At 36.8% G+C, this 27,403-nt stretch overlaps 1 protein-coding gene across 2 annotated transcripts in view; it reads right to left on the bottom strand.

Annotated features, from left to right (window-relative positions):
* Nucleotides 1-27,403, bottom strand: part of Rnf17 (ring finger protein 17) — a 109,367-nt gene that overhangs the window by 73,440 nt on the left and 8,524 nt on the right. For both annotated transcript variants that reach the window (XM_075949439.1, XM_075949438.1), the window contains exons 3-9: nucleotides 23,222-23,301; nucleotides 20,511-20,622; nucleotides 19,109-19,180; nucleotides 13,183-13,283; nucleotides 7,739-7,910; nucleotides 3,885-3,961; nucleotides 3,580-3,654 (exon numbers count right to left, since the gene is read on the bottom strand). In XM_075949439.1, coding sequence (XP_075805554.1) covers nucleotides 3,580-3,654; nucleotides 3,885-3,961; nucleotides 7,739-7,910; nucleotides 13,183-13,283; nucleotides 19,109-19,180; nucleotides 20,511-20,622; nucleotides 23,222-23,301 — 689 coding nt within the window. The remainder of the gene's footprint in view (nucleotides 1-3,579; nucleotides 3,655-3,884; nucleotides 3,962-7,738; nucleotides 7,911-13,182; nucleotides 13,284-19,108; nucleotides 19,181-20,510; nucleotides 20,623-23,221; nucleotides 23,302-27,403) is intronic.

Below are 27,403 nucleotides of genomic sequence, written 5' to 3'. Positions count from 1 at the left end.
AAAAGTTTTAAATTTAACTCAGAGTATTCATTTAAAATCAACACAAGATTAGCAAAGACTTTTATAAAGAGGCAGATAGATTTAAATATTTTCCAGAGCACTACCCTTGACCTTTTCTGTACCTGCGTCATCAGGCTAAGCTGTCATTTGATAAATACGACATACAACGTATAGAATTTGCTTTCAGAAAAAAGTTTTAAATTTAACTCAGAGTATTCATTTAAAATCAACACAAGATTAGCAAAGACTTTTATAAAGAGGCAGAATGGTTTTAACCTTAGAAATTTGATAGTAACTATATTCAAGTTCTAAAATTATCTAGAAGAACACACTGCCTGAAAAGGTTGCTACGACTATCCATGGAAGCCCTCAAAGCTAATCCAGGGCACTGCCTGTGGGAAGACTGGTACCCAGCGTGCCCTTGTTCCTCTAGCAAGGCCTTTCTATGACAAAGAGGATAATAGGCTATCTCAGTCTGGTGCCATCTGTGCTAGTTTCCTTTCTTGGTGTTGTGATAAAACACTCTGACCAAAAGCAACTTGAGGAGAAAAGAATTTGTTTGGCCTTTACTTCCAGGTCATAGTCTGTTACTGAGGGATGTCAGGGCAACCCAAGCAGGGCTTGAAGCAAAAACCTGCTTATAGACTCATTCTTAACTGTATTTTTCATACAAAAGGACCACTGAACTAGAAATGGTGAAACCTATTGGGCTGGGCCCTTCTACATCCATTAGTAATCAAAGCAATTTCTTATAGACATGCTCTCAAACCAGCCTGATGTAGGCAACTGTAGAGTCTCCTATCAGATGATTGCCACAAACTCACAATTAAGACTACCCAGGACACTGATTATTATTCCAAACAAAGTTGCAAACAAACAAACTCCTGATAATTTGGTTCCTCACTGATATGGGATTCCCCTCTGTATGCGTGAATACCATTGGTTAATAAAGAAACTGTCTTAGGCCTGTGGTAGGGTAGAGCAGAGCTAGATGGGAAAAACTAAGCTGAATGATGGAATTAAGGAGGTGGAGTCAAGAAGAAGCCATGGAGCTGCCGCTGGAGACTGATACTCTGGAACCTTGCTGGTAGGCCACGAGTCTCATGGTAAAATATAAAATAATGGAAATGGGTTAAATTAAGATGTAAAAGCTAGCCAATAAGAAGTTAGAGCTAATAGGCCAAACAGTGATTTAATTAATACAGTTTCTGTGTGGCTATTTCGGGAGTCTGGGCAGCCGGGAAACGAACAAGCGCCCTCCTACTCTGGGTATTTGAATAAATAACATAAATAACCTAAACCTGGGATCAAGTCCAAGATCTTGCCTTAAACTTTACTACATTTACTCAAGTGTCCCCTCCACCTTTCTCCTCAAATGGCCAGTAGACAGGGAACATATGCCTATCCCCCTTTTCAATTTATTTTTATTCTTATATTCCTAAGTGTGTGTGTGTGTGTGTGTGTGTGTGTGTGTGTGTGTGTGTGTGTGTGTGTGTGTAAAACAGCTTTTCTTTATTTCCTTCTTTTGAGACAGATTATAGCACTATGTAGCTCTGGCTGGCCTGGAACTTGCTAGGTAGATCAAGCTGACCTTAGACTTACAAAGTTTTGCTTGCCTCTGTGATTAAAGGTGTTCACACCTAGCCAGAGTTAACATGTAAAAATGTAATCTCTAGAGGGGCTGGAGAGGTGGTTCTGCAGTTAAGAGCACCTGCTACTCTTCCAAAGGATCTGAGTTCAGCTCCCAGCACCCACATCAGATAGCTCACAGTCATCTGTACTCCAGTTCCAGAAGATCAGATGCCCTCTTCTGGCCTCTACAGGTACCTGCACTCATATGCACACACAAAGAAGCACATATAAAAAAATAAAAAGAAAAAAAGAAAATCCTAAGAAAATAAAAAAAGCAATCTAACTATTGTTTTCAAGTTTAAAAATCTTCTAAGTGGTTATCACCAACAGAACTGCTAGTGATAGCAGTAATGTGATGAACTAACAATGCTTTAACACTCATGTTAAAACAGTCTTCATGCTGGTGGTACTGAGATGCTGCTCAAAACAATTTCATGCTGGTAATACCAAGACCCCACTCCCTTGAATGGCATTGTATGTTAGAATATTTTTCACATTTGCTTATTTATTAAGTATATATTTGTGCATGAGTGCATGTACCATGGCATGTGTACATGTGTGTGTAGGTGTGTATGTGTGGAGGTTAGAGAAAACCTGTGGGAATCAGTTATCTCCTACCGTGTACATTCTGGGGAACTGAACTCAAGCCATCAAAGATTTGGTGGAAGCAGCTTTACCTATTAAGCCATCTTGCTAGACTGTGAGTTGTACCTTTTAAAATGGATGGAGACACCAGGTGTAGCGACAGATAGTGAGGGAAGCTGAGGCAGAGGGATCACTGCAAGCTCAAAGCCAGCCTGGCCTACACAACAAGTTCAAGGTCAGTTTAAAATACATACAGAAATCTGTCTTTAAAACAACAACAACAACAACAACAACAAAATAATGAAATGGAAAGAACTGTCCTGAACCCCTGGTTGTTCTGTCAAATGATGCTACATTTGTTTCTACTCTGTGCACTCCATTTTTTCCACCCTGTGAGGCCAACAATACTGAAGGTGTCAACTCTATCCACCCATCCTTGGACTAAGGTTTGAATATAGGGCCTTATGCATGCTAGTAAGTTGCCATCTCGGAAGCAGAGACAAGAATTCTCACCAGACAGTGAACTTGTCAGTGCCCTGACTGAATTTTCCAGTCTCTAGACTGAGGAAACAAATTTCTATTTGGGCATTTCATTACAACAGCAAGATTATACTAAGACATGTGACAACTAAGCATTTGTGATCTGGCTTATAAAACCAAAGAAATGAATCTGTCATTTTATTTAGTCTCAATTAACTTGTGCTTAATTTAAGCAACACCTAGTTGGTAGCTATCATATTGAACAGTGAATAAATAGAAAATAAACTTTAAATGCTGTCAGACAGCAGCACAGTCTTTAGGTTTAGCTTCTATATGCACACAGGGATATACAGAATGGAACTGCAGCAGGCTTTCTAGTGTGGCATGCTAGTTTACTGCCGATATGCTGCTCAGACACCTGCCTTCCACTTGTTCTTTTCTACTTGACACTCATTTTTCACAGTTAAGTGAAAATAAAATCCCTTTCCAAATTCTCGATTGTCCCAAGAAGAAATGATCCTTCCATTTTCTGCAACAGCTCTATTTACATCTACTATCACATCCATAATGCATTTTATTTGTTTTTCATTTCTATTTTATGCGTTGTAATTTCTCTGTTTATCTCACTACCTTCTAGAACGTTGGGGTCTAGCACAAAAAAGCAGTGTTCATGCTTGTTAACAGAATGAATTCAAAGAGCTTCAGTGTGTAAACCACTAATACTAATCTCTTCCAGGTTTTTTAAAAAGCACTACAAACATAACTATAGAAATGCAGCTTTTTAGATAAATTTTAGTTCCTGAATTAAATTAACCATTCATTTGTCTCTTGGTCTTAGGCACTATCAGATACGAACATTTTGCCATTCTTAAAAACACTTACTCTGTTGAGTCCTCAAATTCAATCTTTCCCATACTGTTGAACATGCAGATAATCTCGCTGCAATTTATATTCAACCTAAAAAATGTAGTACATAAATTAATGTTCTTAGAAATTTACTACTCCTCTATACAACAGTAGCCAACATTAGCTAACTTAAAAGAAAGCATTTAAGTAATTTTTCACAAATTACAATTATTTTAATTTGGTTGTTACTTTAGGAAAGATGTATGATCCAAAATTTCAAATTATAATCACTTGCTATTTAATAACTCTTGGTATGGGCTCCTAAATCAAGACTTACTCACCTCGGGGGATTCCTTGGAATTACAGAATTAACTTGTGACAATTCACTTTCAAATGTTAACTTCAAGGTCCGGATAATCTGGAATCAAGAGAGATGTATACTTCATGTGTAAATTTTCTTTTATTAAAATATTGCTAAAAGAGGATTTTAGAGGGAAAAGGCCTTTTAGGTATTCAATTGATAAATTCAAGGCTATTTTTTGAGCTCTCAAAGCAAAGGGTAGAAATCAGTCTTTACAACAGTCTCTAATGGAGTTGAAAGTTGTTTAGAGACCTACATTAACAGACACCCCAACAAGTAATTAGAACCATCCAGACATACAAAGCTCCAGTCAGATTCATTAAGCACCAGTGGTATTGTCAAATGCTTCCTCCTCCTCCTCCTCCTCTTCTTTTTAAGATTCTATTTATTTTATGTATACGAGTGCTCTATCTAAATGTATGCCTTTATTCCAGAAGAGGGCACCAGATCTCATTATAGATGGCTGTGAGCCACCATGTGGTTTCTGGGAATTGAACTCAGGACCTCTGGAAGAGCAGCCAGGGCTCTTAACCACTGAGCCATCTCTCCAGCCCCTAAATGCTTCCTCTTCTTGCCTCATCTTCCTAACTAAATTTGCCAGAGTAAAGACCATGTTTTATTATCATTTTTCTCCAAAATCTTGCATGTAAACATACTGCTTTTAAAATCACATTAGGGGAGAATCAGTAACAAGATACTGGCAAATTCTCCACTGTTCATTTGAAGTTAGAGATTATGGAGACAATAAATCAATAGATTCCAATTCTGTACTTCAGTATATCATTTGCATCTGGTTGTTTATGGGAAATAAGACTCTGAGGACACAAAGATTACTAGAGAAGATTCCCTCCCTTAGAAAGTGAAGTCGAGTTAGCAAAGAGGATATTGTTAATCTTGTCCTGTCAATTTGTGCTATAAGAAAGACATTTCTATTTTGCACAACTTTTCTCTCTAGGCACAAGACAAGAGATGAATGAAGTAATTGTTTCCTGATTTGTACATTCTGAAGGTATAAGAAGACAAGAAGAATGGGATCTTGAGTTAGAAGTGGCCCTGCTCCTTGCTGCAGGCTGCATAGCTTGAGCTAGCCAAGGCAGTGTTGGAGAGCTCACCCAGGGAAGCGATGAGGAGGAAAAGCTAGTAGGCTGACAAACCCTGATACTACCCAGGCCCAGAACCAGGGCTATGAGTTGGCCCACCCCAACATCCACCTCATCTGTGAACTCTTGGCACATGTTAAGGGGTAGAACCTACACATCCAAAACAGCAAGATCTCCATGACACAGGACAACAGGATGCCCAAGAGTAGCCCCAATGAGAACCTACTATTGATAGTATCAGAAGTCAGATACCTTGAACCTGATCAATGACTCACAGCAATAAATACAAGTAAAGAAGAATGAACCAAAGAGTAAACTGTATGACTCAATGGGCCACACTACAGCTTCCATGATGTGATTTTTCTTTTTTTCTTTTTGGTCTATTTGATTTGTTTGGTCTTTTTATTTTTCTTTTAAAAATTGTTCTGTTTTGAAGGGGAGGTTACAAGGGCAGAGAATAGATGTGAGGGAATAGGAAGATAAGTGGAATAGGGATGCATGATGTGAAATCCACAAAGAATCAGTAAATGTTAAAAGAATAAAAAAATGGATGTATGTGGATGCTGGTGGGACTGTAAGCTATGGACCTTTATAGGACAGAAAGAAGCTTAGAGGACTTGTGGAAGGGCAACAAAAAACATGGGCCATGGAAGCGAGAAGGAGGTTGCTAGAAAGAGAGGGTCAAGAAAGGTCAGTGGAATGGGGGGGGGGGACAAGACTCAATGAAAACAAATGTTTGAAAATACTGTATTCAAACCTGATGTTTTGTATGCTACTTAAAGCTAACTGATGCATATCACCATAGAACCTTCATCTGGCGATGGATGGAGATAGAGACAGAGACCCACACTGGAGCATCGGACTGAGCTCCCAAGGTCCCAATGAAGAGCAGATGGAGGGAGAACATGAGCAAGGAAGTCAGGACCACAAGGGGTGCACCCACCCACTGAGACAGTGGGGCTGATCTATTGGGAGCTCACCAAGGCCAGCTAGACTGTGACTGAAAAAGCATGGGATAAAACCGGACTCTTTGAACATGGTGGACAATGAGGGCTGATGAGAAGCCAAAGACAATGGCACTGGGTTTTGATCCTACTTCATGTTCTGGCTTTGTGGGAGCCTAGCCAGTATGGATGTTCACCTTCCTAAACCTGGATGGAGGGGGGAGGACCTTGGACTTTCCACAGGGCAGGGAACCCTGACTGCTCTTCAGACTGGAGAGGGAGGGGGAGTGGGGGGAGGAGGGGGAGGGAAATGGGAGGCTGGGAGGAGGTGGAAATTTTTTTTTTTCAATAAAAAAAAAGAAAAAAGAAAAAAGCTAACTGATGGATAAATTAAAAAATATAAGTCTTGTGCACACAGTATTGATAGAAAGTAAATACTTTCAAGAATTAAAGATCATTGTAATGAAAGAAAGCATTTAAGCCCTCCTTGTCTGAAGGGTGGACCTGAGCTCGATCATATAGCCTATCCTTGGATCTAATCATAGAAGCTATAATGCCCATCAGTGTGATCAAATCAGTTATCAAGGTGTTACTACATCTATCCTTATAGGGATTAATAAATAATTTAAATAGATATTAAAAAAATTAAGCCACAAGTTCAACTACAAATTCATGAGAACAGTTTCATTTTGCTTATTGCTCTTATCTGTACTCACCTTTAATTAAAGTGTCTTAGAAAGTGTCTTGTATAGCCTGCATCCTAAGTGTCCTCTACAGAACCCTAGAGTGGTGCTACCAAAAGTGTGAGGACCTTTAAGAGATAAGGACTAAAATGAAGTTTTAGGTCACTGAAAAGGGACAGCTGTATCTCAACCTCTGCTCTCTTTTCCTTCCTGGCCAGAGAAATATGGTTTTGTTTTGCTATACTCTCCTACATGATGTGCACTAGAGACACAAAACAAAGGAGTCAATCAATCATGGGTGAAAATTCTCAAACCGTGAGCAAAAACAAACCTTTCCTTTTACAAGCTGATTATCTCAGATATTTATCATAGTGGTGAAAAATCTAAGTAACACAAACATCAGTTTTTACCTCACTGACATACTATCAGATTATGTGTTTTAGACATTAAAAATAATAAAAGGTTAAATGAATGGAATCGTGTGTGTCTTAGAATTCTAATGCTGCCAGGTGTGATGGTGTTTGCCTTTAATTCCAGCACTAAGGTGGCAGAGAGATCCCTCTGAGTTTGAGGACACTCTGATTTACACAGCAAGTTCCAGGATTACATAGGAGAGCATGAGTCAAACAGAACAAAACAGAAGAAAGAACTCAAACACCTAAGAAGCATCAATTACCAAAAAAGACAGTCCTTAGTTTGAAATATATGTATATATGTATTACAACATTCCAAAAGCAGCATGCACTAAGTTGAAAGCAAAATCTGATTTTTGATCTTTTGCCTCTGTAGTCTGATCCTTTCTTAAATGCTGAACAGTGTCAGAGAGAGAATCACAGGGTCCAAAGAGTAGGCAATGGACCTTCTACAGTACACTGCTGCTAAGTCATGTTGCCTGGTAGGTTATCTGTATTAAAAACATTTTTGGTTTATAATATTTTCAACTTGTAATAAGTTTATCAAACTGTAATCCCATCACAAGTCAAGGAGTACCTGTGGAGTTTAGTGTAATTAAAAAAAACTCTTCTTGAGTTGATATACCAAGTCTATGTTCTAAAGTACATAAAGTCAGCCACGACAAAACTAATTCACACTGAACATTAAAATTACCTGAGTCAGGTCACAGTAGGTCCTCAGTGAAGGTGCTGATTTGAGTTCTTTTGCTATCTTCATAGCTGCATCCAAATCATTTTTTTTCTCTTCGATGTAGCTTTTAACTGTTGCTAATTTTGATAAATAATCATCTGTACGCCTTTCAAGTTCTTGACACAAGCTCTTTTTCCTTCATTTAAGAGAAAGTTATTTTGTGATAATTTACTAACATTTATGTAAATGTAAATTTATGACTGAGTAGTAGCTCTAATTTTACCAAGTAATGAATTTAACTAAAATAACAGAATGATTTCACTGATGATGAATTTAAATAATATGGGTAAAAGAAGCATGTTCTAACCAAATAGCACCTGAAAAGATAATTTTATGAGTTGATAAACTTGACATACAATGTGGCTAAATGAATCATTCAACTAAATTGAAATAAATTACAATTGAAATTCATGTGTAAATAAAGAACAAAGGGGCTGAAGAGATGGTTCAGCAGTTAAGGGAACCTACTGCTCTTCTTACAGGGGACCTGGGTTTTGTTCCTGGTTCCCAAATCAGGCAGTTCACAACCACCTATCACTCCAGCTCCAGGGAATGTGATGCCCCATTCTAGCCTCTGCGATCACCATCATTCACATGCACATGTCCCCACACAGTAAAAAAATTAATTAAAATATAAAATTAAAAAATAAAATAATTGAGGCTGGAGTGATGAGTTAATGGTTTAGATAATTAGTGCTGCTCTTATGAAGACCTGGGTTCAGTTCCCAACACCTACATGGTGGCTTAAAATTGACTCTTAACTCCAGTACCAAGGAATCTGATGCCCTCTCCTCACCTCCCATGGGGCACTAGGTACACACGTGGTACACATACATACATGCAGGCAAGACACTCATACTTAACAATAAATAAACAGGTATAAAGAAATTAAAAAATAAAAAAATTAATCTTAAAAAGAAAAAATATTTTAAAAGACAGTTATGTCATAGACATGAAGGAGACTTTAGAGCATTCTGCCTAACCAGGAGAAATCCTGCCTGTATCTATCCTGTAGTCTTTTGTGCCCTTACAAAGACATATGTACTCACTTTTTGAAAGGTTTATTGCATATTTAAGTATTACCATAGGTACACAGTCCATGTCACAATAAGACTTATAAACAGTACCAAACCAGATGTTAGATACCAATACATAAATCTTTTTTTCTTCTCTAGAAATTGCTTTATTATAGCAATTTAAAAGGTTTGAACTGAAAAAGTCAAGTATTTTTGTCATTAAACAAAACAATCTCTCATTATTTCTTGCAAATCAAATCTAGCCTCTAGCAAAGGAAGTTTGCTAATACTACAGAAAATGGGCTAGGTTTTAGAAGTAAACAGATACTCTCCAAACCATTTGGTAACATATAAATAATTTTTGAAAGTGGTTTCTTTAAAGGAAACATGTTTATTTTGTTAAATTATAGTAAGTTCCTAAAAGCTTACATACACAGAATGACATTCAAAAGGAGTAAGAAAGCCTCATTCCACCACGGGACATAGGAAAAAGAAAACCAAACTGGCTACTATCATTTCATGAGAACTTTGGGAAATAGCATTTTTTAAAAAAGACATTTTATGGCTTTTTCTGGAAGCAGGAATACAGTTACCAATTCCTCAACTCCAACCAGAACTGATTGATGACATTAGCTAAATCTGTTTTGTGCTGTCTGAAGGACTGATCTCTTGTCTTAGATCTAAGGCAGTGGAAAAGCATGGGAGATGCTCAGGGGCACTGCAGCAAGACACACATACAGGGGTAAGAGATTATAGGCAGATATACAATAGACAACTTGAGACCTAGGAGAAGCTGAGATTCTTTTAAAAATTAAGATATAAGAGTAGTTGTGTACACTGAGGAACTGACAAAGTCACACTTGGGCCACTCAAGAGTAGACCTAAAACCTTCATCTTACACTGATCCTAAAGTTTAGAATGTTCCAGCTATATAATCGAGCTATAAAGACTGAAAAAAGTTGTTAGTTTTTCACGCCCAAGTTTAAACACAAACACTACAAGGAATATGGATGTATAACAACTACAACATAATATGGCTCACTCAAAGGAAGAGAACAGAAAGGTAGACTTTCTGAAGAAGCATAGGCAAATGGACTTCGTAGACTGATTTGAAATAACTGTCTTAAATATGTTCAAAGAAACAAAGGAAAACCCCAAAAAGAAGTAGAAGTTAGAAGAGTGGCCTAAGAATAATAATTATAATATCAAGACAAAAAGAACATGAAAAGGAATCAGGGCTGCAGGTGCAGCTCACTGATAGCATGACTGGACAGCATTAGACCCTGGGCTGGAGATCTGGGCATGGTGGAACACACCTGTAATCTCAGCATCTGAAGGCTGAGGCAAGAAAATTCTGAGTTTGAGGTCAGCATAGGCTACATGGTGGGTTTGAGGCCAGTTTGGATTATACAACAAGGCCTTGTTAAACAAACAAACAACATTAATAAAAGTAGAAGGCAATGGTGGAAGCAGAATCATGAAAAAGCAAGGTTAGAAGAAAGGACAATTAAAATTGTTTCCAGAAACAATAACAACAACAACAACAACAACAGCAAAAAGAACGAAAAAATTAAAAAAAAAAGAGCCTACAGAACCTGTTAAATATCAACAGGCAACAAACAGGAAAAGGAGAAAGATCGAAGGAAATAGTAAACCCAGAAAACAAAACAAAAAGAAAACAAAAAAACAAAACAAGAAAAAACAACTTCCAAAATTTAATGGGACAAAGATCTATGAACCAACTCCACGTAAAATAAACACACACAGTCAAACTTTTGAAAAGCAGAGAAACAATCATGAGACCAGGAAGAGAAATGTAACCTGTCATACACAACAGTTCCTCTAAGATCACTGGTCAAACTCTCAGGAGAAACTGTCAAAGCCAGAAGGCAATGGAGGAATATACATAAAGTGTGGAAAGGAAAAACAAAAATCTGTGAACAGAATTTCATATTTAGCAAAGCTGTCTTAGAAAAGAGGCAGAGAAGGACTGGAGAGGGATGGCTCAGAGGTTAAGAGCATTGGCTGTTCTTCCAGGAGAACCAGATTTGATTCCCAGCACTCACATCGAAGTTCACAACCATCTAGAACTCCAGTGCCAGGGAATATGATGCCCTCTTCTGGCCTCTATGGGAATTGCAGATACACGGTGCCCAGACATACTTGCAGTCTAAACATCCAGACACATAAAAAATAAAATAAAGAAAAAAAATCAGTTAAAAAAGGGGGGAAAGAAATGAGAGACAAACAGGAGAGGAGAAAGACAGAAGGAAATAGGAAAACCACAAAACAAAAACACAAGAAAAAACATGGTTATCAATAAGAAAACAACAAACACTGTTCAGGATGTAGAGGGAACATGAACTTTTGCACACTGCTGATGAGAGTGTAATGAGTCCAGTCTATTACAGAAATGAGTTTGGAAGTTTCTCAGCAAAACAAAAATAAAACCACTGTACAACCCAGATACAACAGTCTTGGGTATATGTTTGTGGTAGTTTGAATGAGAATGATCCCCACAGGCTAATATATTTGAATATTTGGTTCCCAACTGGTGGGTTGTTGGAAAAATTTAGGCATGACCTTGCTGGAGAAGGTGTGTCACTGGGGACAGGCTTTGAGATTTCAAAAGCCCAGGTTAGATCCTGGCTCTCTGTCTACAAATCAAAGAAAGAGTTCTCAGCTATTTCTCAAGCACCATGTCTGTCTGCCTGCCTGCTGCCAAGCTTCACACCATAACAATGGACTCACCCTCTGAAACTGTAAGCAAGTGCCCAACTAAATGCTCTCTCTTAGAAGTTGCTTTGGGCATGGTATCTCTTCACAGCAATAGAAAAGTGACTAAGACAAGACCTAAAGTAACTTAAGTGTGCTTGCTAGTTTTTTTTCTTTTGTTTTTGTAAACTTGACATAAACTAGAGTCACGAGGAAAGAGGGAATCTCAGTTGAAGAACTGCCTTGACTGGCTTGTGGCCATATCTATGAGAGATTATCTTGACTAATTTGATGTAGAAGGACCTAACTGACTGTGAGCACCATCATCCCTGGGCAGGTAGGCCTGGGCTGTATAAGAAAGCATGATCCAGAGAACAAGCCAGTAATAGAAAGCAAAGTAGGGCAGAATCAAAGTCAGAGGTCTAAGAATGACAACTACAAAAGAAAGCACAGGGAGAGGAAACCAAAAGCATAAACTGTAACAAAAGAAATAACAAATCAGTCGACTTCATAAAAATATTTGCATCTAGGTACATTCTTCAATGGCAGAACACTTGCCTAGCATGCACAAAGCCTTGGTCTAATCTCTAGCACCAAAGGGGATAAAACAACCATTTTATGCGCTGGGCATAAAATGCCATAAAAATTTAAGGAGATTAAGGGCTGGTGAAGAGACAAATGGACAAATAGCATTACTAAGCACACTGCTTTAGTCCTATCAAAAATTTTATGAGCATTTCTTGAGATGTATGTGATTAAACATAACATGTCAAATAGCTTTGAAAAAAGTAATATTAAATTGCTTTTTAGTAATTGCCTATCAGAAAGCCTTCTTTTCTGATGCAAATAATGAGAAATTGACATGACATGAGAAAATGACATGGCCATGTAGAAGAAAAGATGTTTGTAGCTCCCCAAATATGTGAATTCTGTAACATGAGTTAGAAAATATTTTTCTTTGTTAATTGCTTTAAGAAAGAAAAGTGGTAGCTCAGACCTGTAATAGTACTTGGGAGACTGGGGGAAGAGGATCATGTACTTGAGCTCAGTCTAAGCTACAGAGTGGTACCCTAGCTTTAAACACACACGCACACACACATATGTGTGCAAATGAGGGGTGGGAAACAGAGGCATAATGAAAGAAGCTTTTTAACTCTAAAGTTAGCTTTAGAATTACAAAACAGACAGAATTTTGGAAGTATAGAAAAATTTTCACTTGAACTTCTGAAAGTCAGTCTTTTTGTTTCTTTGAGGCAGAATCTCACACTGTTGCCCAGCCTGTTTTCAAATGCACAGAAACCTACCTCCCTCAGCCTCCTGAATGAATGCTGTGATTAGAGGCACGAGTTACCACTCCCAGCTAGAAATCAGCCATTAAGAATCACCTACTGCTGGGCAGTGGTGGCTCACACCTTTAATCCCAGTACTTGGGAGGCTGAGGCAGGCAAATCTCTTGGTGAGTTCGAGGTCAGCCTGGTTTACAGACCAAGTTCCAGGTCAGGCTCCAAAGCTACACAGAGAAATACTGTCAAAGAAAAAAAAAAGGCTCACATACGACCTTCTAAGCTTATTTTAAAGTTACATGTTACTGCTTCCATCTATCTGAACAAATGAGCAGAATGACAAGTTAATATTAAGAACACTGGTTTCATCAAGTTTATATTTTTAAGTTATTACCTAGAGTTAAGAGAAGCAAGAAGTTTATCAAATTCTTTCTCCACAACCTCTGTTAGACTGTGTGTTTCCTCTCTTGTTTGATTTTGTGTGCCATCAAGCATCTGAAAAAAATAATTCAATAAACTCACCTGGTATTTTTACTTTGGAGTAGTTGTATCATCAATATATTGCTGAATGTAAAAGATACTTTTCAGACTTTTCAAAAATAGCCATGGAGGTGATAAGATAATAAACAGAGCAAACCATTAAATTCAACTTTATCTTCTGGTGCTTGTCAGCAAGATCACATCTTCTAAGCATTTTTGTACCAATAATTTGATAAAACAAAGAAAAAATCAAAAATACCTAAAAATCTGCTGATAGATTTTATAAAACCTCTTTCTTATTCCTTTTTGTCATTACAGAACAAAAGTCATTTTGGACAACAGAATTTCTCTACAGCAGTATTTCTTAAATTACTGAAACACACAAACAAACAAAAACAAAAATCCCTAAACCAAAGTTGGAAAACACACTTCAGCTCTTGGTGCAGACCTAGGGTCCCCCAGTTCTTCCACTCCTATCTCCAAACTTAAGTCTTACTGCAGGCAGAAGGTCCTCCTTCCACCCCACCTTCATTCCCCAGGGATTCTGCTTCTTGGTGTGGACCCAGGTTTCCCTAGTTTTTCCTGTTGCCTCTTCTCAGCCTTTCTTCCTACCGCAGCGCTATTCCTTTGTATCATCATCCATAGACCAACTCTTTACCAGGGACCTCACAGCTACCACACTGGCCTGGGATTCAGAATGGGCAACAGCAACCAAAGAATGAATATCTATCCTGCAAAGACAATTGCTGATATTGACATGAAGAAACACCTCAAACTGCAGAGTCCTAGATACCAGCACAAAAACACAATCATGAACAGTCAAGAGAATACGCCTCCTTCAGATACCATTAACCCATTGTACTAGGCCCTGAGAAATGCAATTTAAACATAAAACAAAGACTTTAAAACAGCAATTATAAATATGCTCAAGAACCTTAAAAAGGATAGAAATAAATGCTTTAATGAAAATATAGACAATTAGCTGAGTGGTGGTGGCACATGCCTTTAATCCTAGCCCATGGGAGGCAAAGGCAGGTGGATCTCTATGAGTTTGAAGCCAACCTGGTCTACAACAGCTAGTTCCAGGGCATGCACCAAAGCTACACAGAAAAACCCTGTCTCAAAAAACAAAATAAGTAAATAAAGTAAAAGAAAATATAGACAATTGAATGAAAGAATAAAACAATTTCAGCACAACTCTTAAATAAATTTAACTTCATATGAAAACACATACACACAAAAACTGGATAGCTGAAACAATTCTGAAGAATTGTTGGAGGTATCACCACCCTTGATTTCAAGTTGTATTACAGAGCTACTGAAATGAAAATACATGGTATTGGCAAAACAAACAAAACCAGACATACACATTGATGAATGGAACTGAAGAACCAGATACAAATCCACACATATATGAACACACCATTTTTGACAAAGTCAAAAATACACACCGGAGAAAAGACAGCAACAATTGTTGCTGGTCAAACTAGATGACTTCATGTATTAGAATGAAAATAGATTCCTGTTCTATTACTTTGCACAAAACTTAACTCTAAAGACTTTGTACTGGCTGGTCAGCTTGACAGCTGAAAAGGTGTACGGCAAATAACACATCATTTAGGCAAAGGGCAGCCTACAGAATGGGAAAAGATCTTTAACAATTACACATAATTAGTTTCTAAATATGTAAAGATCTAAAATACAACATCAAGACAGCAACCCAATTAAAAACGGGGTACAAGACTAAACAGAGTCCTCAAAAGATGAAACACAAATTACCAAGAAACAAAGAGATGTTCAACATCCTTGGTCATCAGGGAAATGTAAATAAAAACTACTTTTAGATTTCATTTTACTCTAGTCACAATGGCCAAGATCAATAAAACAAATGACAGCTCAATCTAGCAAGAGCACTTCATTCTGGTGGGAATGCAAACCGGTACAGTCACTATGGAAATCAGTGTTTCCTCAAGAAGCTGGGAATGAATCTGCCTCAAGACTGAACTCTACTGTTCTTGGGCACACACCCAAAGGACTCTGCATTCTATTACAGAGATAATTACTTACCATTTTCACTGCTACTCTATTCACAACAGCCAGAAATTGGAAATAGCTTACAGGTCTCTCAGTGGATAAATGGATAATGCAATGGTGGCATATTTACACAATAGATTATTCAGCTATTAAGCAAAAAATTAAATTATGAAATTTGTAGGTAAATGGATGGAAATAGAAGAAAAAAAACATCCTTAGTGAGGTAACTCAGACCCCAAAAGAAATATTTTAATGTTTTCTCTTATATGTGAATGCTCTTTAGCTTTTAAGTTTTTCAAAATGTATGCCAAGTCAAGTAGCAACAGATGTTAGGTACCTGTAAGGTATTAGTGGGAAAGAGAGCATCTCACAAGGAAAGGGAAATAGGACAGAGTTATGGAAAGAAAATGGGAAAACTAGAATAGGAGGACTAAAAAGGGATTGGGATGGAAGAGAAGGGTAAAGGAGGGAATATGGGGAAGGACAACTAACAAGAAAGGCTGTTGTAAAACTATATGGAAGCCTACTGCTGCAGAAGCTTCTTAAAAATATGTATATGTATTAAAGAAATATAGAGTCACCAAAGAGGGAGAGACTAGACATCTTATGTCACCAACTAAAACCTCTATTGCCAGAAATGGGTTATAGTTTGTCATCACAGGGTAATACCAAGGGTATTATTCACTCTCTACAACCTGACAGTATGGCCTTATTTGTTGAAGACAATGCTTACTTAACGTCATCAAACAATGAGAAGTTGAGCTGGTGCCTAACTAGAAACTTCACCCCAACTGACTAGCATTCATGTACTGGAAGGTACTCTGTATGCTACTAGAGGAGAAAGGCAATCATCAGTATCACCAAGCTACAACTCCTTCAACCTACAACAATGACCTACCTGCAAGGCATACTTTTTTAGTAGCATGGGATGTTATTTACAGGAGTAGCAATTGCTTTTGATTATATTTAAGACCCACTCCATGAAATGGAACACATAGCCGTCACTGTTTCAGTGACCGAGAACCTTAGACTAAATAGGTCATGGGCCCTAGAGGAAAATCTATTATTCTTCTTCTGCTAAAGCAGTGGTTCTCAACCTGTGAGTCATTCAGATATTCTGCATATCAGATATTTAAATTACAATTCATAACGGTAGCAATATTAGTTAAGAAGTATCAACAAAATAATTTATGGGTCCTCAAGACACAGAAGGACTTATTAAAGGGTCGCAGCATTAGGAAGATTGAGAACCACTGTGCTAAAGGACCATAGTAATAAAATAACTAGAAATGGTATACTGATATACTCATAGATCAGTGCTTTACTCAGCCCTCATCAGAAAAGCTGAGGAGATGGGAACTAATATAGAGACCCACAATTGGACAGTATGCGGAGAGTGAGACACTTTGGAGCAGTCAGTCCTAAATGAAATGTCTTCAACCCCCTACTCCCATCCCACATACACTCAGGTATATGTGGAAGAGGAGACAGAAATATTCTAACATCCAGAGGTAATGGATGACTATAACGATGACGCCAAGGAAACAAGATCTAGATGCAACAAAAACTGATGCAAATATGAACTCTGACATTGTGGCAGCACATACAAGATCCACACAGGATCAAGACAAACGCCCCACACTAAGAAGGGGAAGTGGACAATAAGCTATCTGCAATTGATATTCAGAAGCAAAGAGAAGATCCGTTTTCTCCAGTGGAATCTCACTGGGTATATCAACTACACTTCAGGGCAGGCCCCATGCCCAGGAGTAATTGGCCAACACAAAATAAACTCCATGGTAGATTTGTGAATTTGTTGTTTCATTTTGTTTTGGCTTTTTTTTTTTGTCTTATTGGTCTTTGTTTGTTTTTTGTGTTTGTGTTTTTGTGGGTTACTTTGGTGCTGCTTCTTCTTTTCTTTTTGAAAGAAAGAGTGAAAAGTTGGGTGGGTAGAGAGAAGAGGAGAATCTGGGAAGAATTGTGGGAAGGAAAATATCTGATCAAAATATATGAAAAAAATTTCAGTAAAAATGTATTTAGTAAAACACACTACATGTTACATTCTATTAAAAAAACAAAACAAAAAACTTGAGTAAAAATGTTGGCTATTTTATGTTTATTTTTAAAACATTAAAAATTTTTGCTTGAGATCCATGGCCTCTATCCTGCTGTATTTTTTCTTTTGGTGTGGTCACGCCTACCTTACCAGTCTCAGGAAAGCACTGTGAAGCAGACCACTACTTTGCATTTTACAGGACCCCTGCTGGAAAGGAATTCAGGATGACTGTCTCACCTACATCTGATGGCACAGGGTTGATACTAGAACTATGAGGTTTGGGGATGACAGGTTGGGGTAGATACACTGCATATTATAAAAAAAAAAAGGAATTGGGTTTGGAGCAGAAGATGGATGGCTTGGGGCTGAACTGTGCCCATTCAAATTCAGATACTATGTCAACATAGGGGAGCTTGCGAGCACAAGCTTGTCATCACAGGTTGCATTCTTTGCCCCTGCCGTTTCTCGAGGTCTGTCTTTCTCATAACTCTCATGCCATTACTATTATTGCATTTCTAATTCATTTTGAGGAAGCTGACTTTTTAAACATGAAGTATTTAATTATATTTCTACTTAGCAGTAACAGTTTGAAAATGAAATTAAGGAAGCAGTACCTTTTACAATAGCAACAAGCAGAATAAAATACACAGCATAAATTTAAACAAGAAAGTTCAATATGTGCTCACTGAAAACCAAAAAAAAAAAATATTGTTTAAAGATTTAACAAATGAAGGAATAGTCATTGAAAACTTTTTTTTTAATAGTGAAATTTAATCAATCTACAATGTCTCCCTCTCTTATGTAAAAAGTGGTAACAACATAACCAGCTAAAACCACTGAAATCCTTAATTCTAAAACTTTTGGTAATGGGTGCTTAAGGGGCTAGTTTCTTGTTAGGCAGAGCAAGCAGCTCTGTTGGAGAACACAGCCAAACAAGGGGCAAATTCTGCAAAGATGAAAAAATCCAGTTTACAGAAAGGATATATCCTGATTCCTCATAATCTCTGATTTTATTCCTTCTTAGAGTAACAATGTTACAAACCCAATCCTGGCAGGACAGGGTAGTTTTCAATTTTTCTGCATGTTTCTCTATTATTATATTATTGCTTTTAAAAACTGAGTATAAAACCTAACCTCAGTGATACACATACAAGTGTGCACTTTTACAGAGGTCATTTGGCTGGGGCTGTAGCTCAGGGGCAAAGTGCTTGCTTCACATGCATTACAATCTAGCTTCATCCTTGGCACTGCCACACCCTCCTCCCTAAAAAGAGGAAACAAGTGGACTTATTAAGTGAAGGCACACAATCTCAGGAAGGAAAAAAACACGCACATGCTCTCACTTATATGCAGAACATAGTCAGTAATATATGTGTATACACATGTGTAAGTGTGTACAGAATAACATGTAGAAAGAGAACAAGAAATAGTAAATATTAAGAGATGAAAAAGGATATAAGCTTTGGAAGAAGTTATGAAGCTAATGGTTATTTTAGTTCTAAACATGTCGTGGATTTCTGGTATATATTCAATAGTGAAGTATAAAATCTCACATGAGGTGTGGCAGCTTAACAGTTTCTGTACTAACCATGTAGAAGTTCAGGGAGATGTACAGACTTTAGATGTGGTGAATTTTGGTGTATGATGTTTTTTATTTACAAACTTATTATAATAAAGTTTATTAAAAGTGTGGTTTTTTTCATAAAGAGGCCATGCTTTACTTCCTGGTAGAATTATTCAAAATGCTTACTTTGACAGCATTACTTAATTGTTCAAAATTACAGCCTGCTATCTTCAGTGCCTCATCGATCTCTTCTGTCTCCTAAGAGAAAGAACAATGTACAAATATAAAACACAAAAATAGATGTTTAGCTACATTATAATTGTAAAAATTTGAGCTGTAATTTTGGTTACAAATGCAACAAAGATCTACCAAAGGAGTATAAAAGCATGCAACAATAATAAAAATACAATCCCGCTTGTCTAAAATTTGAAAAAAAATATCAATTTTATTTCCACACTATGAATAGAAACTCAGGACCTCAGGTATGCTAGGCACCATTCTACCACTGAGCTATATCCTCAGTCAGTAGAGGAACTCAAATATGTAGACCAGACTGTCATCAAACCTGCAGTAATCCTCCTGCTCCTGTCTTTATAGTGTTGAGGTTACAGTAATAGACCACCACACCTAGTGACCCGCGAGTCATCTGCCTCAGCCTCCCAAGCGCTTGCTGTTAGTACAAACATGTGTCGCAAGGCCACCATAAAGATACTGCTTAACAGTAAAACTGCAGCATGAATCCAGTCTCCAATTTAAAATTATCTCAGAAAATGTATCATGAAAAATAAATAGAAACAGTTTTTAAGAAAAGATGATTATAAATATGGCTCTGTTAAGAGTTTAACTTGATAATCAGATTTGTAACACACATTTGTAATCAGAGCAGTTGGGAGGTACAGGCAGGAGGATCAAATCATCTTGAACTATGTAGTGAGTAAGTTCAAGTCCAATTTGGACAACATGAGGTTCTGTTTTTTTGTTTTTAAATTAGAGTTAAAACAAAACAGAATGAATACAATTTAGACTTCACTCCCCTTTTCAAGACCAGTAATGATTTTTACAAAAAGTCTCTACTTCATTTAGCTTCATTTTAGAGTTTGTTCTATTTCTAAGCTCAATTTCAGCAAATGTTCATCATTAACATTATTCAGAATCGTAAAGTAAAATTCAATCTTCAACAACAAACATCATTATCAATAACAAATGCAACTAGGCCTCTTAGCTGTCATTAAAATAATTGGAAAACTATATTCAGAATTTAGAAAATTTTAACTGTACTTGTTTCAGGGCATTTGGATTAAGTAACTAAGATAACGGGAAAAAACTATAGTCATGTAAATATCAAGAATTTCAAAATCAAGGCAGTCAAAGCATGTCTTAGGAAAAGGACTTACAAACAGGTTTGTTATAAACACAGGCTAAAACTGCTCAAGCAGAAAGCAAAGCAAAAAATTCAAGTGAGGAGAGTGGATTTGTTACTTTTAGTCTTCTAAAAGAATCAATAATTGTAGGAACCCTGAGAGGAAATGTTCAGCTACTCAGCATAAAGTTTGGTTTCACAATGCTTCATGACCAATGTTTTTCATACCGACATTACAGCTGACAGGCTTGAAACAGTCCTGTTAATGGAGGATGAATGTTCCAAATCAACAATTAGCTGGTCCATCGTCTTTTTAAGGTCTGAAGAACAGTTCTTTACCCTGAAAACGTCAAGCATGTTATTTGAAATACAAGCATGAATATAATCTCCATTGCATTCTCATTTTTATTCTCTATTAAAAATAATCCAGATGATAACTTATAAGAATATGTTCTCAATTATCAATAAGGAAAATCCATGAATAAAATTACTTTCACATAATTTAATTTTAATATAAATTTAACTTAAGCAAATTCCTAAAATACCATGTTTTAATTTCTTAAGCACCTTATTTACTTGGTATTTGGGGGAAGGAATACTAATAATGACTGAAATGTTTTAAGTTCCTCAATTAAAGTAATGCATGCATACAAATAAGTACTTACATGCAGAAATGTCAGCTATTAAAAGTGCACTGATAAACATGGGTAACAAGAGACCTTATTTCAGAAAACTTGAAACTCCACATAACACAATCCATAAATAAAACTGTCTAAACCAAATTGCATTTAAGAATGAAGAGCTATTAATATAAATTTATGTAGAGCGTTTAATTTAAAAACTGGTCATTTAGAACAAAGTTTGAACTTTTACTAGACATTACACATATATAGACAAAAGTACAATTTGATTAGCTTATATGAGATTTTAAGTCAGAAATTTCCAAAGTAAGTAAAGGTCTTTGAAGTAAAGCAAAAAAGCTAAAGCACTCAACACAGCAATGACTGGCTAGCATGGAGGAGGAACTGCCTCCTTTGGTGGGAGTGAGCCATCATCTACCACAATCTCTATTCTTTGTTTAAACTCAGTCAACACTGTTCAATAAATTATCTGTTTTATTTTTGCAGATGTCCAAATTGGCAACCCCAAATTTGATAAAAATGGCCACTCTATGGAGAAAAGATCTACGATCACTTAGTCACATGATTCCTGAAGTTGTGTTCTCATCATTTGCAGACCTCATGAAGAAAGTGACTGATGATTATGTTTGTAGGTGAGAGAAGTACTGTGACTGTCAACACCTAGATGTCAAACTTCAGGTGAGAGTTTTCCACCCAGAGACACAACTTAGCTTCTCTCTAACTCATTAAAACATGAAAAGAAAAACTATGGTGGTATTGTGAAAATCCAGTAATTCAAGTTCAAAGAATTTGAGATTTTAACTGGATAGACCAGGAAGAACTAGAGAGCAAGGAAAATTATGGAAGTGAAATGAGATAGAGAGAAGAAAACAAGAGAATTAAATAGGGTAGTAGCGATGGAAGACCGGAATAGACATAGAACAAACTGTCAAAGCAAGAATATGTAGGAGGTAAATGAAAAACAATATGGTAAATCTGGATAATTTCCTTGGTATTATTTATAAAATTAGTTCCAAATGAGATAGTTCCTTGAAAACTCCTATATTTTTAAGTCTAGACTGACTACTATATTAAATATTATTTTAAAAGTTAAAATCTACCTGAGCAGTGGGGGCATACGCCTTTAATCCCAGCACTCGGGGGCAGAGGCAGGCGGATCTCTGTGAGTTCAAGGCCAGCCTGATTTACAGAGTAAGTTCTAGGACAGCCAAGGATACACAGAAAAACCCCATCTCAAAGAAACCAAAAAGAAAAAGTTAAAATCTATGTAAATATGAGCAACTATGTAAATAAGGTCCTAGAAAGCTAGTGTACTGGCTAGTTTCATGCCAATTGACATAGCTAGAGTCATCAGAGAGGAGGGAGCCTCAACTGAGAAAAATGTGTACATGAAATTAGTCTGTAGGGCAAATCTGTTGGGCATTAGTGATTGATGTAGAAAGACCCAGCTCAGGAGTGGCCCTATCCACAATGGGACTAACATATGAGTTCAGAAAAACTACAGAAAATATAAAAATACGCTTTTTACCTAACAAACATTACATGTTTTCTCTGTGTATTGCTCTAGGGGTATGGAGAGAAATAAGATGGGTCTGTGCTCTTAAATAGGGTTATAGACTAGCAGGGGATTTTGAAAAGATAAATAATTAAGAATAATTAAGGCCATAAAATAACAACATAGTGGTTGTATAATTATGCTTAAAAATCTCTATCAAGGAAAAAGGGGTGAGTATGATAAAATATATGCATGTATGAAAATATAATAAACTTCATATAATATATGGAACTAAAATATCTAATTCAAAGACAGTATACACACACACACACACACACACACACACACACACACACACCCTATGTTCTTCCATTCTTTTATGTGGCTAAATCACAAAGAAGAATAGAAAAATAAGGGAACTCAAAAGTTGCTATTTTTCTTTTTATAATCACCTCTCAACCATATTATATCATCACACTGTATTTCTACCATTCTTAAGATCAACAGAAAAGTATTTTTTTCTTTATAACTTACTATCTATCAGCTGCAATAACTAATAATTCTGGAACTCAGCCTCCTATTTGAAGGCTTTCTTCATTCTTTTATTTTAAATAAGGACAAACTAATGCTGCTTCTTTTGAAGCTGGACCCTACATTCCACTAACAGGACAAACTAATGAACTTAATAGCATTCTATAAACAACAGGCTAGAAACACATTTAACAATAACATTTTAACAATAATTTTAAAATTGCTTAGAAATACACCGAGTGTTAAATGCTAAAGTGTCCACATGAACATACATTTTAGGTTGCAATGCTTCCAGAGAAGAATCTTCTTTAATAAATCCATGACCTTGATTCATACTGACAGCTGTATGAACCTTAGGACAAAATGAGATTAAAGAAATTCACTTTATTCAATAAATTCTGCTAATACAAAACCCAAACTATTTTTTGTGTGCTATTCATAAATAAAACTGATAACTATAAAGATTCTGAAATTCTCTGTAAGTCAAGGGAAAATTGTACTTTTGGTTTTACATTAATTAATATGGGTAAAAATTAGCACCCTAATGATTAAACAGAACATTAAATTTACCAAAATAACTTTTAGTTACAATTCTAAAGGAAATTATTGCAATAACACTGTAAAATTTGCTATTAAACTATACAATGAATGATATCTTTACTGTATTCAAAAGTGCAAAATACTATCTAGTATAAACTCTAAAAACATTATTGGCTATAAAACAAATATTGAATAAATGAAGAATTATGCCCATTTTCTGGAGATAGACTTAAAATCCTAAAGTTATCCAAATATAAAAAGTAGTCAAGCCTGGTAGCACTGGCCTGTATCCCCAGCTACAGGGGGCTAAAACAGAGGGTTCTCAAGTTCAAGAACAGCAATGGGTAACTTAGCAAGACTCTGTTTTTTAAAAATCCTAAAAAAAAATAAATCAAAATGAGCAAAGTACCAGTAAGACAAAAATTGCCCCAAACAAAGCAAAATGAAGCAGTAAGTCTATAAAAATACCATTGAGACCTTTTGTCCAACTACTCCTAGGAATGGGACTCACACTGGAGTGTGGTTAATATATCCAGTCAGACTTCATTGGAAGAAACTGATTTTTCCTTTGCCAGCAGTTATCAGCTACATAAAGCGTCTTGGTTAGGGGTGGGAGCCTGTGTTCTCTTTCCTCTGGCTTACATCTTTTTGCCTGTTCTGCCATTGTTCCCTGAACCTGGGAGATGTGTCATTTGTGGCCGGGCACTCAACAGTCATGTATTATCAGTGTTTTGACCAGTTATGAGTCTCTGCAGTAACCACTGACCACCGAAAAGAGAAGCTACTCTGACCAAAGCCGATAGCTCCATTAATCTATGGGCAAAACCACAGCTGTTTGGAAGGCACATCATATCTGTTTAGCAAATCAACAGCAGAAGATTCCCCATTAAAGACTTCCTTCCCCAGTGATGGCTTTTTGACCAGATTTACAGTACCACGTGTGAATTCCCTCTTGTGCAGCAGACATCAGATCTGATCAGGAAGCCATCGACTACCCATAACAGACTGGCCACTATTAAACCAGTGGGTTCATCTTGCCTGGATGATGGCTTGAACTCACGGTCTACAGTTGAGTAAGACCACTGATGACAGTCAGCCTTAGCAAGTCCCATCGCAACTCCTGCCAGCACGGAGGAAGCTTCTAGCCCACTGCCAGCTTGATTTCTCTAGGCTCTCTGCTTAAAGCATTCGGTGTCTTCAGCAATAGTATTTTATCACCGAGTTCTGGTGGGCAACCAAAGGCAGCGGCAATTACCTGTGTTGTTTAGAGGCTTCTGGGGTCTTCTTTGACCAACAACTCAGAGAATTGACCAGTTATGAGTCTACAGTCGCCACTCTAGCACTGAATTTTTTTTTTTTTAAAAAAACCTCTGGGGGACAGTTTTATCCATTCACAAAGGGTACTTCTGTTAAAACACTTATTTGTGATTAGTTTATCAAGTATCAGATTTTCTTATGGTCTTCTCATATACCTTTAGTTTCCAATCCTTTCCTCCATCTCCCTGTTCCCCCCCCCCCCCGCCATTAAATTTTCTTCTCATTCCCAGTGTTTACCCTTCCACTTTTGAATCACATGTTCTACTTTCCTTTCTTAAAGAATCCCTCTCCCACGGGATCTTTCCTAGTTTTTCTGGGATCTCCATGTACCCACTTATACAAAGATGCACATATATCAAAGTTAGAAACTAGCAGTGGCATTAGAGAGAACACATGGTGTTTGTCTTTCTGAACCTGAGTTATCTCATTTAATATTTTCCAGTTTCACCCATTTTCCTGCAAATTTCATAATTACATTTTTCCTTATGGTGTAATAAAATTCTACTATGTATACATATCACATTTTTATTATTCATTTATCTGCTAATGAATACCTAGACTTTTTCCATTTTTTTTGTTAGTATGAACAGAGCAACAATAAACATGCACATGCAAGCAACTCTAGGGTAGGATATAGAATCTTTTGGGTATATGCCCAGGGACAGAAAACCTGGCTCATATGAAAATTATATTTTTAGTTTTCTGAGAAACTTTCACAGTGTTTCCCATAATGGAGCCTGGTTTCACTGCATCCTATTAGATTTTGGTGTGTTGTATATTCACTTTTATTCAGTTCTAGAAATGGTTAGTGACTAACCCATCATTTAACAAACTTTTTATTTCTAGCTTTATTCTGTTGTGGTCAGACAGACTATAAGAGACTATTTCAGTTATCTTCTATTTGGTGAAACTTTGTGTCTCACTAAAATGTGTGTAAAATGTGTGATTTGTTCTATAGAAACTTCCATAGGATACGTAGAAGAATGTCTAGTCTGTGGTGTTTTACATAATCTATTTGATCTATATATAATATCATTTAACTCTGATGTTTAGTTTTCAGTAGAATAATATCTTGGTGAGAGTCACCCATTATCATTGTGTTAATAATAATTACATGTTAAAGTTAATTTGTAACTTTGTATCTAGTATTTATGAACTTTGGTGCACGTATACTTAGAATTCTTGCATTTTCATGATTGCTCTTTTAATCAGCAGGAATTTATTTTATCTGTTCTGACTAGTTTCATTTTGAAGTCTATTTTGTTATAAGTTAGAGATGCCTATTTGTTTCCTAGTTTCATTTGTTTGAAATACTTTTTTCAATAAAACAGTTTATCTTCAGATGTGTATCTTGGAGGAAGAAAATAGACCGCGTTGTTTAATCAAATCTGCTAATATGTGTCATTTGATAGAGGAATGAGAGCATGAATGCAGAGGGTTATTATTGACCTAGGTCAGAGCAGGCCTGAGGCAGTGAACTCCACAAGAGCAGGACTGATCCAGCAACCTGGGCTGGAGTGGGCTTGGGATAGTGAACTTCACAGGACCAGGAGCAGATCCAGACCAGGGACATTTACAGAAACAGATCTAAGCTGGCAAACTAGACCAGAGCAGTCCTGAGACAGCAAACACCGGGAGTGCTGAGAGACCAACAGGGTAACTAGAACCATGGCTCTGACTGACTGTACCACAAGGAACAACCATCTGAGCCTTGGATCCACTGGCACCTAGAAGATTAATCACCAGAATCACAGACAGCCCCAATTACACCAATTAGAGGAAAAGATGAGTAGACAAGGTAAGAACACATGCAACACCACAAAGAGCAATGTGACACCAGTAAAATCTAGAGACCCTACAACAGCAAGATTTGAACAACCAATATAGATGAAACAGAAGAAAATGACCTAAAAAATAACTTCAGGAGAATGTTGGAGACTTTTAAAGAGAAAATGTGAAATTCCCTCAAGGAAATGGAGGAAAAGACAAACAAAAAATTGGAAGACATCAGCAAATCCCTTAAAGAAAACCAAGGAAAAGCAATCAAACATATGAAAGACTTGAAAACTGAAGTAGAGACAAACAATAAAGAAAACACAAGCTGAGGGAATTATAGAAACAGAAATCATGAGAAAATGATCAGGAACCACAAATGCAAACATAAGCAGCAGAATACAAGAGATGGAAGAGAAAATCTCAAACGGTGAAGAAATAGAGGAAATAAACTTATCAGTCAAAGAAAACATTGAATCTAACAAAAGCTTAACACAAAATATCCAGGGAATATGGGACACCATGAAAAGACCAAACCTAAGAATAGGCATAGAAGAAGGAGAAGTTCAACTCAAAAGCACAGGAAATTTATTTAACAAGAAAACTTTCCAACCTAAAGAAAGATATGCCTATGAAGATACAAGAAGTTTACTGAACACCAAACAGACTGGATCAAAAAAAAAAAGTCCCCTGGCCACATAATAATCAAAACACTAAACATACAGGAAAAAGAAAGACTCTTAAGAGCTGCAAAGGAAAAAGGCCAAGTAACATATAAAGGCAGATCTATCAGAATTATACCCGACTTCTCATTGGAGACCATG

The sequence above is a fragment of the Microtus pennsylvanicus genome, chromosome 15, assembly GCF_037038515.1.
Source record: "Microtus pennsylvanicus isolate mMicPen1 chromosome 15, mMicPen1.hap1, whole genome shotgun sequence".
NCBI classification, from domain to species: Eukaryota; Metazoa; Chordata; class Mammalia; order Rodentia; family Cricetidae; genus Microtus; species Microtus pennsylvanicus.
The sequence above is the reverse complement of the archived record's forward strand: the minus strand, read 5'-3'. Positions and strand labels throughout refer to the sequence as shown.